Source organism: Pan troglodytes, chromosome 12 (assembly GCF_028858775.2).
Source record: "Pan troglodytes isolate AG18354 chromosome 12, NHGRI_mPanTro3-v2.0_pri, whole genome shotgun sequence".
In the NCBI taxonomy this organism is placed as follows: Eukaryota; Metazoa; Chordata; class Mammalia; order Primates; family Hominidae; genus Pan; species Pan troglodytes.
Window position 1 is genome coordinate 58,836,408 of NC_072410.2, and position 13,106 is coordinate 58,849,513.

Here is a 13,106-nt window from a genome sequence, read left to right on the forward strand (position 1 = left end):
CCATTACTCTGCCTTCCTAGTACTGGAATTGGACTGTTTCTATTCCTACTTAAAGCCAACCTCTCCATTTGTGCATCAGATCCCTTCTTACGGCCTATCAAGTGTTGTTTCAGCAATTCTCCCTCTTCAGTCTTTTTTCCCTCCTGACTGCATTCCCATTAATGTATAAACATCCTCCCATTAAAAAAAAACAAAAACTCAAATCCTATATTCCTTTCTACCTATAGCCCCATTTCTCTGTTTCTCTTTAAGGCAAAACTCTTGAGTTTTCGATATTCATATCTCCAGTTCCTCGTTTTTCATTCTCTTTTAAATCCATGCCTGTGAGGCTCCCAAACCTCCATACTGATAAAACTAATTCTCATCTTACTTGAATCAGCAGCAGCATTTGACACATGATCATTCCCACTTTCTTGAAATATTTTCTTCATTTGACTCTGAGGACACATGCATTCATAGTTTTCTAATTCCCCATCTGCATTCTACAAATCCACAGCAGGTGGCACCAAACCACACCTGCTGTGGACTAAAACAGACTTGGATGGCAGAGCAGGACCCCATAGGCCAACCACAAAGGCTCACAGTGTCACATTTCATTGATTAAATTTTTTGGATTTCACTTATCAGGCTAGGGTGGAGTTTTACAGCAGGTCCACAGATAGTGCTGTTTTGTTCAATGTTACTTTGTTATAACGCTGATGAGGGGAAAAAAAAGATTGCCAGCCAGGGCTACTGTCTATGTGGAGTTTGCACGTTCTCCCCACATCTGTGTGGGTTTTCTCCAACTATTCTGGTTTCTTCCCACATCCCAAAGATGTGCATGTTAGGTGAACTGGTGTGTCTACATGGTCCCAGTATGAGTGTGGATATGTGTGAGTGTGCCCCGAGATGGGATGGCGGCCTGTGCAGGGTTGGCTCCTGCCTTGTGCCCTGAGCTGCCGGGATAAGCTCTGGTCACCCGTGAACCTGAACCGGAATAAGTGAGTCAAGAATTATCTTGTTTTTATTAATCAATGTATGTACAGCTCACATTTATTTCAGGGTTTAATATTAGAAGTGTTTTGTTTTTAAAATTTGGTGATATTTTTGTGACCAGAAATAAACTGTAGGAACTGAACTCTTGTTTATATCAATTAGCCTATGGCAAAATGTGTTACACATTGTTCTGCTTACTGTGGCAGTTTCCAAGAACATACTGATGACACTGAGGACGTACTGTACTTGCTATTCCACCTGTCTAGAACACTTTTTGCACTAGATACCCATTTGTCAGACCCAATCAACTCAATGAGGCTGCCTGTGGCCACTCAATGTAAAATTACACCATCAACACCACCCCGCCACCTCCCCAGGCATTCCCTATTCTCCACCCTTGCTTTGTTTCTCCATAGCATTTTCCACCACTTGGTATATCATACATTTACTTACTTATCGTCCTTTCCCCACTAGAATGTCAATTCCGTGAAGACAAAGATTTAGTCTGTTTTGTTTAATGCTAAATCCCTAGAACCTAGAACACTGCCCAGTGCATGATAGGCGTTCAATAAGTATTTGTTAAGCCAGAATTAACCTTTTCCCACTGATGAAAGCAGTACTGGTCTTGGAAGAGACAGAAGATAAAATGCCCCAAAATTTAAAGATTATTTTCTACTCTCCATATGGCAATCATGTTTCAAATGTGAAGTAAAATATTTATCTTCTATGGTCAATTCCCTTTAAAAGGTATCAAAGACAGAGGAATACAACAGGTCAGTGGTAGAGACTGTAATTAGTCTCCAATTCACATGTATATCATATCTTTATAATTACACATTTAAGAAATATGAACTCACATATCTTTATAGTTACGTACCTTTGTAAAAGAACTGCCTAATTTAACCAAGGGCACTGTAGGAAATTCCCGCTTTTCACTCATTGTCAGAGATCCTGCATTAAGACTATAGAGGTTTGACATCACCAGCAAGAGATCTGATGTGGTTTTGACAGGCAGAAAACGGCTCCTTGGCACATTAATACCTAGAGAATTCTCAAAACTTTTGATGGCAGCCCCTACTGCAGTTTCTAATTGAATGACATTCAGGCCTCCATCCAAAGTCTGTAAGAAATTAGGGGTGGGGAATAGAAAACAGAGGTTTTAGGCACCTACAAACTTAGTTCCATGTAGGTTAGTTAATATTTGGGAAGTGATTTCAGAGATCCATTGATGGAAAAAAAAAAATTTTTTTTTTTTTTTTTTTTTTTGAGAAGGAGTCTTGATCTGTCACCCAGGCTGGAGTGCAGTGGCGCAATCTCGGCCCACTGCAGCCTCTGCCCTCCTGGGTTCAAGCAAATCTTATGCCTCAGCTTCCCGAGTAGCTGGAATTATAGGCATGTGCCACCTACCCAGCTAGTTTTTTGTATTTTTAGTAGAGATGGGGTTTCACTATGTTGGCCAGGTTGGTCCTGGCCTCAAGTGATCTGCCGGCCTCGGCCTCCCAAAATGCTGGGATTACAGGTATGAGCCACTGAGCCTGGCCAGAAAAATAATTTTGAGAACTGACATTTATCAAGCACCTATCATATGCCAAACTCTTAAACATGTAATCTTTTTTCAGTCTTAAAACTCTTCTGTTCAGTAATATCATTTCCATTTTATGATAAACCATAGGTTCAGAAAACTCATGCAAAGTACCGATGGCCAAATGACCTATGAGTGTCAGAGGAACAACTAAGACTGAAGTAGGTTCTCCACTTTTGAAGCCCAGTGTTTTTGCCACTACCACAACCCAGGGTCAAATATAGGGCACCATAACTTGGCACACTAGAGGGGTGACAGCAGATTCTGGAAGACAGGGCTAGGAACTAGAGAGTCTGAAAAGGCAAAAGGGAGTGACCAATGGAATAGATGGGATAGAGGGAGTGGGCGATGGGGTCTGTGTGTAGCCTACTATGACCTTAGGAACCAGGAAGCTCAATGGGCCACAACCTTGGCTTACCTTTGCATTCACAATGATTTCCATGTCAATGGCATTTTGCTCCTGCAGTCTTTTAACTGCTGCAAGAGAAATCCATAGGTTGTTTGTATTAAATATTTTGAACTTTGATACAGACTTGAACTCATCTACATGTGCTTTTGGCACTTGAGCAATTTCCACCAGTCTCAGTTTGCCTTCATATTGAGTGAGTGTCCCGCCCTAGAAAGGCAGAAAATAGTGAGTGCCTCCACATCAGTCCCAAGTGCATTTTTTTGTAAATACAAAGATAGTGATTATATAAAAAATATATAAATACATTATGTAGAAACAGAGTAAATTTTCATAAAAGGGACAATGAAATAACATTTAAATGCCAAACTAGAAGAGTATTAAAGGTTTGGACAACTTTACTGAAAGGTTTCACATGTTTCAGATTTTTGCCATAAATATGTATGAAATTATTTTAGTTAAAATTACTGATGTAGCTTATCCAAAAAAATAGAGATGATTTTGATACTATTTATTATGGATTTATGATACATACTATTATGTCAAACAGAACATATTAAATGTGTTGTTTAACATAGAAACTTTCAAATAAAAAAGGCTTTAACTTCATAACTTACGAAATGTGAAAACATGAAGCCCTAAACTGCTTCCTCTCGGTATTTACCTTTACATCTGCACGTGTTTTATTTGTGACTTCCATGACAAATTCACAGCGTTTTCCATTGGGTGGGTTCATTAGATGATTAAGAATATACAGATCCACTGTGGCACCCAGATTATCTATGTTAGACACAAAAATATACTCTTTGCCTTCTCCTATAAAGGTATCAAGCAATCCAGAGTTGTAGAAACTGGCGTAAATATCACCATGACCTGGAGGGTACCAAGCTTCTGTATTTTCCCCTGAGTAAGACACATCCTTTGCTACAGGAAGTAAAGATTCTTTATTAATCCTCGGGTACCTTTAAAAAAAAAAAAAGTTCTTTTTCAATATTGACCCTGTAGAGCATTTCAGGCCTTTAAATAAAATAATACATTAAAGTTAAATAAAATTTCACTTCTTTTCAGAGTCTATCAATAAGTAATTTAATTATAGGTGAATCCATTTAAGAAAATCTCTCAGTATCTGTGTTGTCCAAAATCTGTTTTCCAGATGGTGATAGCTGCTGCAAAAACATGTCTCTATGGTCACAGATGGGAGGACCCATCATATTTTTAAGATATTCATGTTTTATGACTCTCCAAAAGGAGGGATATATCAAGTAAATTTTCTCAAACTTATGTAGTTGTGAGATTGTTCTTTTCCCTGAAAACCTATCTGGGAAATACTGCCCATTCTTACAAATGGATATATTCAGGGGTGGATCTCTTTCTTTCCCAGAAAATAAGCACCAGGTTAGCATTCCAAGATGTCTGCTTCCCACCACTAGTGAGAAAGGTAAAGCTGGTGATGGGGCAAGAGGAAAACAGGAGCTAGCACCACAACAGACTAAAGACCAGAAAATAAAGGGAAAACATCTGCAAAGTAAAAAAAAAAAAATAACCATGGGAAATAGATCTTAAAAACAACCAAACTAATGACACAACTTTAGAAATGTCCTTTCTTTTTTATTTTTATTTTTATTTTATTTTTGAGATAGGGTCTTGCTCTGTTGCCTAGGCTGGAGTACAGTAGCACAAACAGCCTCGACCTCCTGGGCTCAAGTGATACTCCCACCTCAGCCTCCCAAGTAGCTGGGCTACAAGGGCACACCACCAATGCTAATTTTTAAATTTTTTTTGTAGAGACGACGTCTCATTATGTTGCCCAGGCTGGTCTCAAACTCCTAGGCTCAAGCAATCCTCCTGCCTTGGCTTTCCAAAGTGTTGGAATTACAGGTATAAGCCACCACACCCAGCCTCAAAACATCCCTTCTGTACAAGTTCATGTGGACTGATGTCCATCCCTTAAATGGAAGTCTTATTTCTCCAGTTTCCTGGCCTTCAATCAGAATTCATCATCTGAATTTACTTTTTACTCACTATTCCCCAAAGATTTCCTCCAGAATTTATTAAATTACCCCAAGCCCATAAAAGATGTTAAAGAAATTCCTTTCCATAGGAAAGGTTATCAATAATGTAGGAATATAAAAAGATTTTCACAGACCCACCTGGAGACCAAATATGCTCTCAGAAAGCAAAGGCTTAAGCTATCCCCAAATATTCTGGACATGGAACAGAGTCTCAAGCAGACTGAATTTTAAGAACTGGAAATTAGAGAACCAGAGTGATTATAACAATCACATATCAACAAATGCTCAGCTTTTATGGGCATCAAACACTTGTGAACATCAATATTTGGTACCTGTACATCTTGAAACTGCTCTGTTATAAACAAGATAAAGAAGTCCTTTCCCAGGAGTAACATACCCAGAGTTAATTTTTTACTCATTGTACCTGCTTTGATTGAAAGTGTAGATTTTCACACGACAATGATTGTACTTCTGTAGTATTTTTTTGGTATCTTCATCCGTGTTAAAAGAGTTCATTAAAACAAGAGGAACATCTGTATTGTAGGTTTTATTCAAATGCTAGGGAGGAAAATGACAATTAGATTACCCAGACTCACTTTTCTTTTGCTCAAATATGCAAAATTAGTTCTTAATGGTTAAATCATAAAATATCTAAAACATCATCTGTACGTAGCCAAATATACAGATTTGACAAAAAACTGCTCAGCATGAGCCAGACATTTTGCTAAGCAAGTCACCATGCACTTGCTCATTAAATCACTACCCTCTGAGATAGAAACTACTGTCTGCATTTTACGGATGTCTAAACTAAGGCCCAGATAGGTGGTGGGTCTGGCAATGGCAGAGGCAGGACCCCCACCTCCCCACCCTAGGCAGTTTGAGTCTGGAGCTTGTGTACAGCCACAGTGCTCCGTGGCCTTACTGGGTAGGCAAGTGCTGATTAAGCATTTACTCTATGTTAACATCTCTGTAGGGATGAAAGTACAAATGTGACAAAGACATGGATCCCTACTCTCAAAATTAATGATCAAAAATTTTGAATCACACCCCAACTGAAATCTTTTCAACCTCAGAAGAGCTACGAGGCAGCAGAGTGTGAAGAAAACAGGGTCTTAGAAGTCACACTGCCCTATGTTAAATTTTTAATTCTGCACTTACTAACTAGCTTGGGAACCTTGGGCAAGTAACCAACCTCTTGTGCTTTGGTTTCCTCATTGGTAAAATGGGGATAACAGTACTTACCTCACAGAGTTGTTGAGAGGAACAAATGAGTAAATTCATATAAAGAGCTCAGAATAATACTTGGTGGACAATAAGTGCTGAATACATGTTAGCCACTGCTACAACTTGCATTAGGATTATAGTTGCCAGCACCATACTAGGCAATAGGATAAGGAGATGGAAAAAATAAAGCCACTGCCCCAAAAGAGCTTATGGTATATGATTAATGACTTTGTCATAAGAGAGAAGCCAAGAACAGTTCTTAGCATGCATGGCCTGCAGCCAAATACACAGCATCCTCCCCACCCTCCCAAAAGGGGTTAATAAAGCAAGATCATCCCAGCCTTGATGAAGGCTGCCACCAGAAAGAAAGTGGGTAGAGCAGTGGGAGATCAAAAGAGAATCTCAACAGACCCAGAGATTTCAACAACCACAGGTGCTATTTAAGATCAAAAGCCTTTACATAACCTTAAGGATTTGCCCTTAAGAACACGAAACCTTTTTTCCACCAATAAAGAGACTAAAGATAGCAGGCTCTTTGGTTAGCTCAAATTCACATCTGCTACATTTTATAACATTTATGATAACTTAAAAACTAAAAACTATTTTAGTATCTCATGAGAAAGGCTAAATGTTACTCACTTCAATTTGCTGAACAGTCAGATCCAGAAAGGTATTCTCATTCCTCACACCAATCAGACTTTTAGGGCCTTTGCAGCCCATGCTGGTTCCCAAACCACCATTGAGTTTCACCACCACTAGTTTGTTCAACACAGAAGATATATTATCAGGCAAGCCCCTGGCCTTTATCTTTTCATAGGGTTGAATCTGAAAGAAAAATAACATTATAGGAGTAATTTAAACAGCTTTAAGGGACGTTAAAGCATATCAATCCCAGGGTTATTTCCATGCTTCCATAAAGTTTCGGTTTCTCTGTGGAAAGTTTTAATCAACTTTTCTTTAATGTCATAGGCCCTTGTGGTTCAAAATCAAGTACTTTAATAGGCAACTTCCCTTGCACACAGTAGTTCAGTGGCTCATTTACTTTACAATGGAGTACGAGAAGGGGGAAAAAGTTGTAGGCCCTATATATTGTCTGGCTGGTTAAGAACATCCAGATCTCTTGGAGTATCTTCAAACACTCAATTCCCAATTTGCATCAACATAGCAAATGATCAAGTCATTTATTTAGAATCATCAAGTCTAAATATTTCTGTTGTACTGTGGCTCTACTTCAATTCTGGAGAACTACATATAAAATTACACATTATTCCTTCTACCACAGGAGGCAAATACCAAAACACACTTGTTCTTTGCCATTCTCCTCTATGCAGTCGTAAGTTTGCCTTTCAGAGGAACGTAGCATAGACTTTTTGTCAAACTTCTAGGTATGCACAAGGACAGAATTCCTTCCTCAAGAATTTAACTTTCAGGTGTCACCATATAAAAGCCAATACTGGAAAATTAAGTGTTGTCACTGTTCTAAGAAATGCCCTGGAAGGGAGGGAAAGGGCAAGAGGTGGGGCTGAAGAAAATCCCAACTCAATCTTCTCCCCAGCATCCTCATCTATTTCTGTGAGCAGAGGGCCTTAATCTATAACTTCTCCCTTACAGGAAAGGAACAGTGACACAACTTACAGCAGAGGCCCAGATTCTTTTCTTCAAAGCAGAGGCACAAGCAAGTCTAAACATCTTACAGTAAGAAGGAAACCTTTCAGAAAGATCACAATGTATTTTCTATCCATTTATGTGACATGTTTGCTGTTATTTTGCTTTAATGGAATAGGTCTTCAAATTGACTCTTCAGTTACATCATGGTGTACGACAGCTAACACATAATGGACTGAAAAAAATAAAACTACCCCATAAGTGCTTTGTGGACGTTAGCTGTTATTTGTTCTGCTACCGTAGGAACGTGTGTGTGTGTGTGAGGGGGTGTGTGTGTGTGTGTGTGTAATGGGTAGGTGTGACTGGGAAAGAACTTGACAGGCTCACACTCCAGTGATCTAAGCCTATGGAGGCAGAAATCTCTTTATGCTTGGTCAGATGAACATACATACATATATCATATGTTGCCTCCTGATAACAAAATTCTTGTTTTTAACAGCTTTCCACAAAAAAACTAGTCTGTGGTTCTTATTTCTTCTACCCTGCAATATACTATGTTAACTGCCAAGTGTAAATTAATACACTTTCTTGTTTGGTGTAAATACAGAAGAACATGAAGCACTCTTCTCCAAGGCTCTCTACTTGTTATTGCTCCAATCATCACTAATGATCAATTCTTTCCTCATGTGGTAGGATTGTCAATCTTCCTGGTAAGTGCTGCTAAGTAGCTTTCTAAAGCCATTCATATTCATGAACCAAAATAAGGGCTGGTTACAGAAAAGATAAGAGGAGGGGACAGGCCTGTGGGCACTCCAGGGGGTGCTACATAAATATTGGGATGTGAAATGACAAGGAAGAGGAGGGAGGCAGGAAAGAACGCAGATCACACCGATGGCTGCAGACCACACTGATCGCTTCCCCTGCAGCATGTGGTCCAGGTGAGGACAACGCAGGGCGATAACAACTTGACCCCCCAACACACACACAAAGCACCCTGCAGAGTTGACAATCCTTGAAGGATGTTTTCATTTGACTCTACTGCCATGACCATCATTTGTTCAGCATTTCAAAGAAACTGGTAATATTGCTTAGGAGAGAAAAACTTCCAATTTATGCCACACTGCTAGAAAAATAAGAGAAGATGACAGTAGCACCTTTGTCACCCTGATATAACAGGGTAGCTTATAATCTTTTCTAGCCCAGCAACTGAAAGCAACCAGTCACTAAAAGAAACAGGCTGGATGTGGTGGCTCACACCTCTAATCCCAGCAATTTGGGAAGCCAAGGCAGCCTAGGGGTTTGAGACCAGTCTGGGCAACATGGTGAAACCCCATCCCTACAAAAAATACAAAAATTAGCCAGGCATGGTGGTGCATGCCTGTAGTCCCAGCTACCCAGGAGACTGAGGTGGGAGGATCACCCGAGCCCAGGTGGTCAAGGCTCAAGTAAGCTGTGATCATGCCACTGTACTCCACAGAGTGAGACCCTGTCAGAAAGAGGAGAGGGAGGAGGGGGGAGGGGTAGGGGGTAGGGGGAAGGGGGAAGGGGAGAGGGGAGAGGAGAGGAAGGAAAGAAAGACCACTGTGATCAATGGCTGTAAGTAGCCTATTACTAGTTTAGAAGAGTCAGCAAGTGGGACCAGGCCAATTATTTTCCAATTATTTTGTAAAAGCCAAGAATTTCCATTTATCAGTTATTTTTCACTTCCTAGCAAGGACCTAATATTTACAGAGGTCTCACAAGGATGTGAAAATCAGTTGAAAGTCACCGAAAACTCCTAGTTCATGCATTCATTTTAGGTAAAATTGTTAGTTCAGAGACAGTCTTACCTATTTATGTTTTGACTACACTTTTAAAAAAGAGTACACAGCAGCAATTTTCCACATGGTAGGACAGGCCTGTCTTCCAATTTTACCTAAAATTTTTAATTGTGGTACATCGCATACATAAAAGTTTATAAAATATACATATGCAGTTGAAAGAATAACATTTTTAAAAAAGGAACACTGCCATGCATCTGCCCCTAATCACATTCCTCTTCTACCCCTACGGGTATCCGGACTTTTATTCTATAGTTTTACCACCTATGTGTGTAACAATATTGTATGCCATTTTATTTGTCTCAAAACTTTTAAATAAATTGAATCGTACTATAAAGTATGACCCATCTTGTCATTTCAATATCAGGAACTTAAACAAGGGATATCATTGAGTTTGTTGTTATTTGAATATTCTATTTCAAACAGAGGTAAACGTTATCTAGATGTAACTTGGAGTGAAAATTTTCATGTAACATCAATATTTTATCAAAGTATAAATGCTTATTATAAAAGTAAAAATGCTACAATAATTCTGAAAGCTATTTTATATATAACAATGTTTTCAAATAATTCAGTAAGTTGGAAAACAGAATGACAATAAACATAAAACTCAGTACATTAGATAGGTATCTTTAGGAAAATATTCCCTTTTTGAGGGAACGAATATTTATACAAATTTAAATAATAACGTGAGGCAGAAAACTCTACATTACACCTTAATTCTAATCTTTACAGAAATGTTTGGTATACTAACATTCATAGCATTAAACAAAGTGAGCTTTAGGAACCATGTTTAATTTTGAGCTATTTAATTTGATTTAGGACATAAGTCATCAAGAAAAAGTACTAACAGGAACTTTTTTTTTTTTTTACCTCCAGTGAAAATGAATTAAAAACCAAATGTCAACCTTGCTGCCTTAAAATTTCACCAGAAGAAAACAGAACTCCAAAATCATATGTATTCATGCTAAATCAGCTTTGATCCACACACCATAAATAATAGAAAGTTCTGGCTGGATGCAAGGGCTCACATCTGTAATCCCAACACTTTGGGAGTCTGAGGCAGGAGGATCACTTAAGCCCAGGAGTTTGAGAACAGCTTGGGCAATATGGTGAGACCTTGCCTCTACAAAAAAATTTTTTTAATTACCTGAGCATGGTGGTGCACACCTATAGTCCCAGGTACTCAGTGGGAGGCTGGAGTGGGAGGACTGCTTGAGCCTGAGAGGCTACACAAATAGACTGCCAACCCTTTTAAGTAGAAGAAAACAAATATTTGCCCACGTTCTGAGTCCTAGGTACAAAGTTCCTTGTAGAAACATGTTACTGGAAAGTTTTATTATAAATTTTAGTTAATGAAATTAAATATGCTGCTTTTCTTTCCTGTACTTAGTCATGGAGACATAATCAGAGCCTTTTTTAAGTGTGAAAGCAAAATACAATGATCAATTCAACAATGCTAAAAACATACCTGATTGAAGAAATATTAAAGATAAAAGTGTTATGCAATTATCAGTGACAAATAGGGTGAGAGAACGATTTAGGAATCATCAACATTCAGTGTTTCACTCACACTTTTCACCTGCTGGCTATGAGCTAAGAGAGGGTGGGCCACTCTCATAATTCTGCTTCAAAGACAAGCTATCAGAGAACATCGCTTACATGAGATGTTTATACAAGATGGAACAGCACTTAATACATTTTATATAGGCTGTTTGCACAAAAAAAAGTCCCAAAATTATGCTTCGGAAGTAACAAAACCAACATAGCAGGACTTACTAACAACAGTTCAATCGCCAGAACTGCTAAGAAATAACCAACTTAAGTGTCCTAAGCATGCAGACTTCTTACAAGACAAGCTGTGAAGATCTTCCACTCATTCTGTTCTAGAGAAAATGTAAAAATTAATGTTTATGCAATGAAAACTGATGTTCAGAGACACACTTGTCATGACAGCCATTACTCCATCACCAAATTTCTAGATCCAAAATGTAAGATCTCAAGTGACTGTGTGAAGGAACAAGTGCATGCTGAAGTATTTTTGAAAACGCACACAAAATAAGGTAATATAAATGAGAAAGTATTCAGAAATTATCCGTCGACATGCACAAAACTTCAGTTTGTGAGATAACTTCAAGGAAATGGCATCATTGCCATAAATTAATGAAATTTACAAGCTCAGGATACTGAGAGGACAGAGCTTCACTTCAGTCAGTTACTATTAGAGAGGAAGGAAAACTTGACATCATGGCAGCTACATCATAATCAGCACATTCAATACTAGCAAAAATAGTTGGAAAATATCTTGCTCCTCCAACAACCTCCGTTGACCAAAGTAAGTCCATTTACTGTTATAGATGTGCATTATGGTGACTGCAAAAGCAATCTACCAGATAACCATGCTGATGAACTATTGTTCTTGCACTGTAACATCAACATTTTAAAGCTTGGTTACTAAATTTCTAAATAGAACTGTAACAACTGCAATTTCTTTGTTATCCCAAAAACTTATTCTATGATGGTGATATAGATTCTCAGCCTCATATTGATTTTAACACTAGGCCATTTGGCCTTCTGCCAAAAGGTATACTAAATATACTTCTAGTTTTAACTCGAATATCCCCAAGGTTGGCATCTTAAGAAACTGAGTTTCAATTTAAAATGTAATTTTGAATACTGTTCAAATATTTGGTATAAAATAAAATGAGCTGATCCACGGACAACATTAAGAATTCAAAAACCAAGTCAATAAAGACTTCTGGGAACAGGCCCTGGCAACTCACAATACAGAGACTTATGTACCATTCAAGTAAGTGCCAGATTTCTCTGTGATGTGTTGTATTTATAACCTTGCATGCTAAGTTAAGGGGGCAGAAAGCCGCCCCACCTCTTAAAATGTCAAGGAACCATGGTTCTTTATGTAGTGCTTTCAATAATATCTTCTTGTCTTGCTATATCTAACCCTTAAAAGCAGCTAATTAAATGTAGGTCCTGCCGAGGAATTTGTTAACCACAGAAGACTCTCAGAATAACTGTGGAAAGGAAAGAAAGAAGTAACAGCGTATGAAGACGGGAGAAATATTTCAAGTGGTCAAGATAACGTTACTGTTGGAAGCCTCCAGGGGAGGTCTTTCACTGATGTTTCCTGACATACCCAGCCCCTACCACCACCACCCCTCAAAAGACACAGGGGTGTGCACAAAGGTACTAGTCATTTGATTCCAGGAAGCCAGGGAACTTTCTGTCTAAAGCTTATTACATGTTAAATTTGGCGGTAAGCACAGCTTTCCATCACATAAATCACCCTATTATCAGCAGAGGTGTTCTCTCTTGGTGACACTGTCCACACCCTCTACCAGGCACCTAACCAAGCAGTCCCACAGAGCTTGGTTTAGTTCAACAAGCCAAGGGGATATGTGTTAGAAAATTGCTTAGCAACAGCTAAAGTCACACTGGACACACCTAGTCACAGAGACAAGTTT

At 38.7% G+C, this 13,106-nt stretch overlaps 1 protein-coding gene across 12 annotated transcripts in view; it reads right to left on the reverse strand.

Annotated features, from left to right (window-relative positions):
• The window catches only part of UGP2 (UDP-glucose pyrophosphorylase 2), a 52,663-nt gene that overhangs the window by 2,106 nt on the left and 37,451 nt on the right, over positions 1–13,106 (reverse strand). For all 12 annotated transcript variants that reach the window (XM_063789787.1, XM_063789786.1, XM_063789785.1 and 9 more), the window contains 5 exons: positions 6,839–7,024; positions 5,400–5,533; positions 3,628–3,925; positions 2,976–3,173; positions 1,853–2,095 (listed from right to left, as the gene is read on the reverse strand). In XM_063789787.1, coding sequence (XP_063645857.1) covers positions 1,853–2,095; positions 2,976–3,173; positions 3,628–3,925; positions 5,400–5,533; positions 6,839–7,024 — 1,059 coding nt within the window. The remainder of the gene's footprint in view (positions 1–1,852; positions 2,096–2,975; positions 3,174–3,627; positions 3,926–5,399; positions 5,534–6,838; positions 7,025–13,106) is intronic.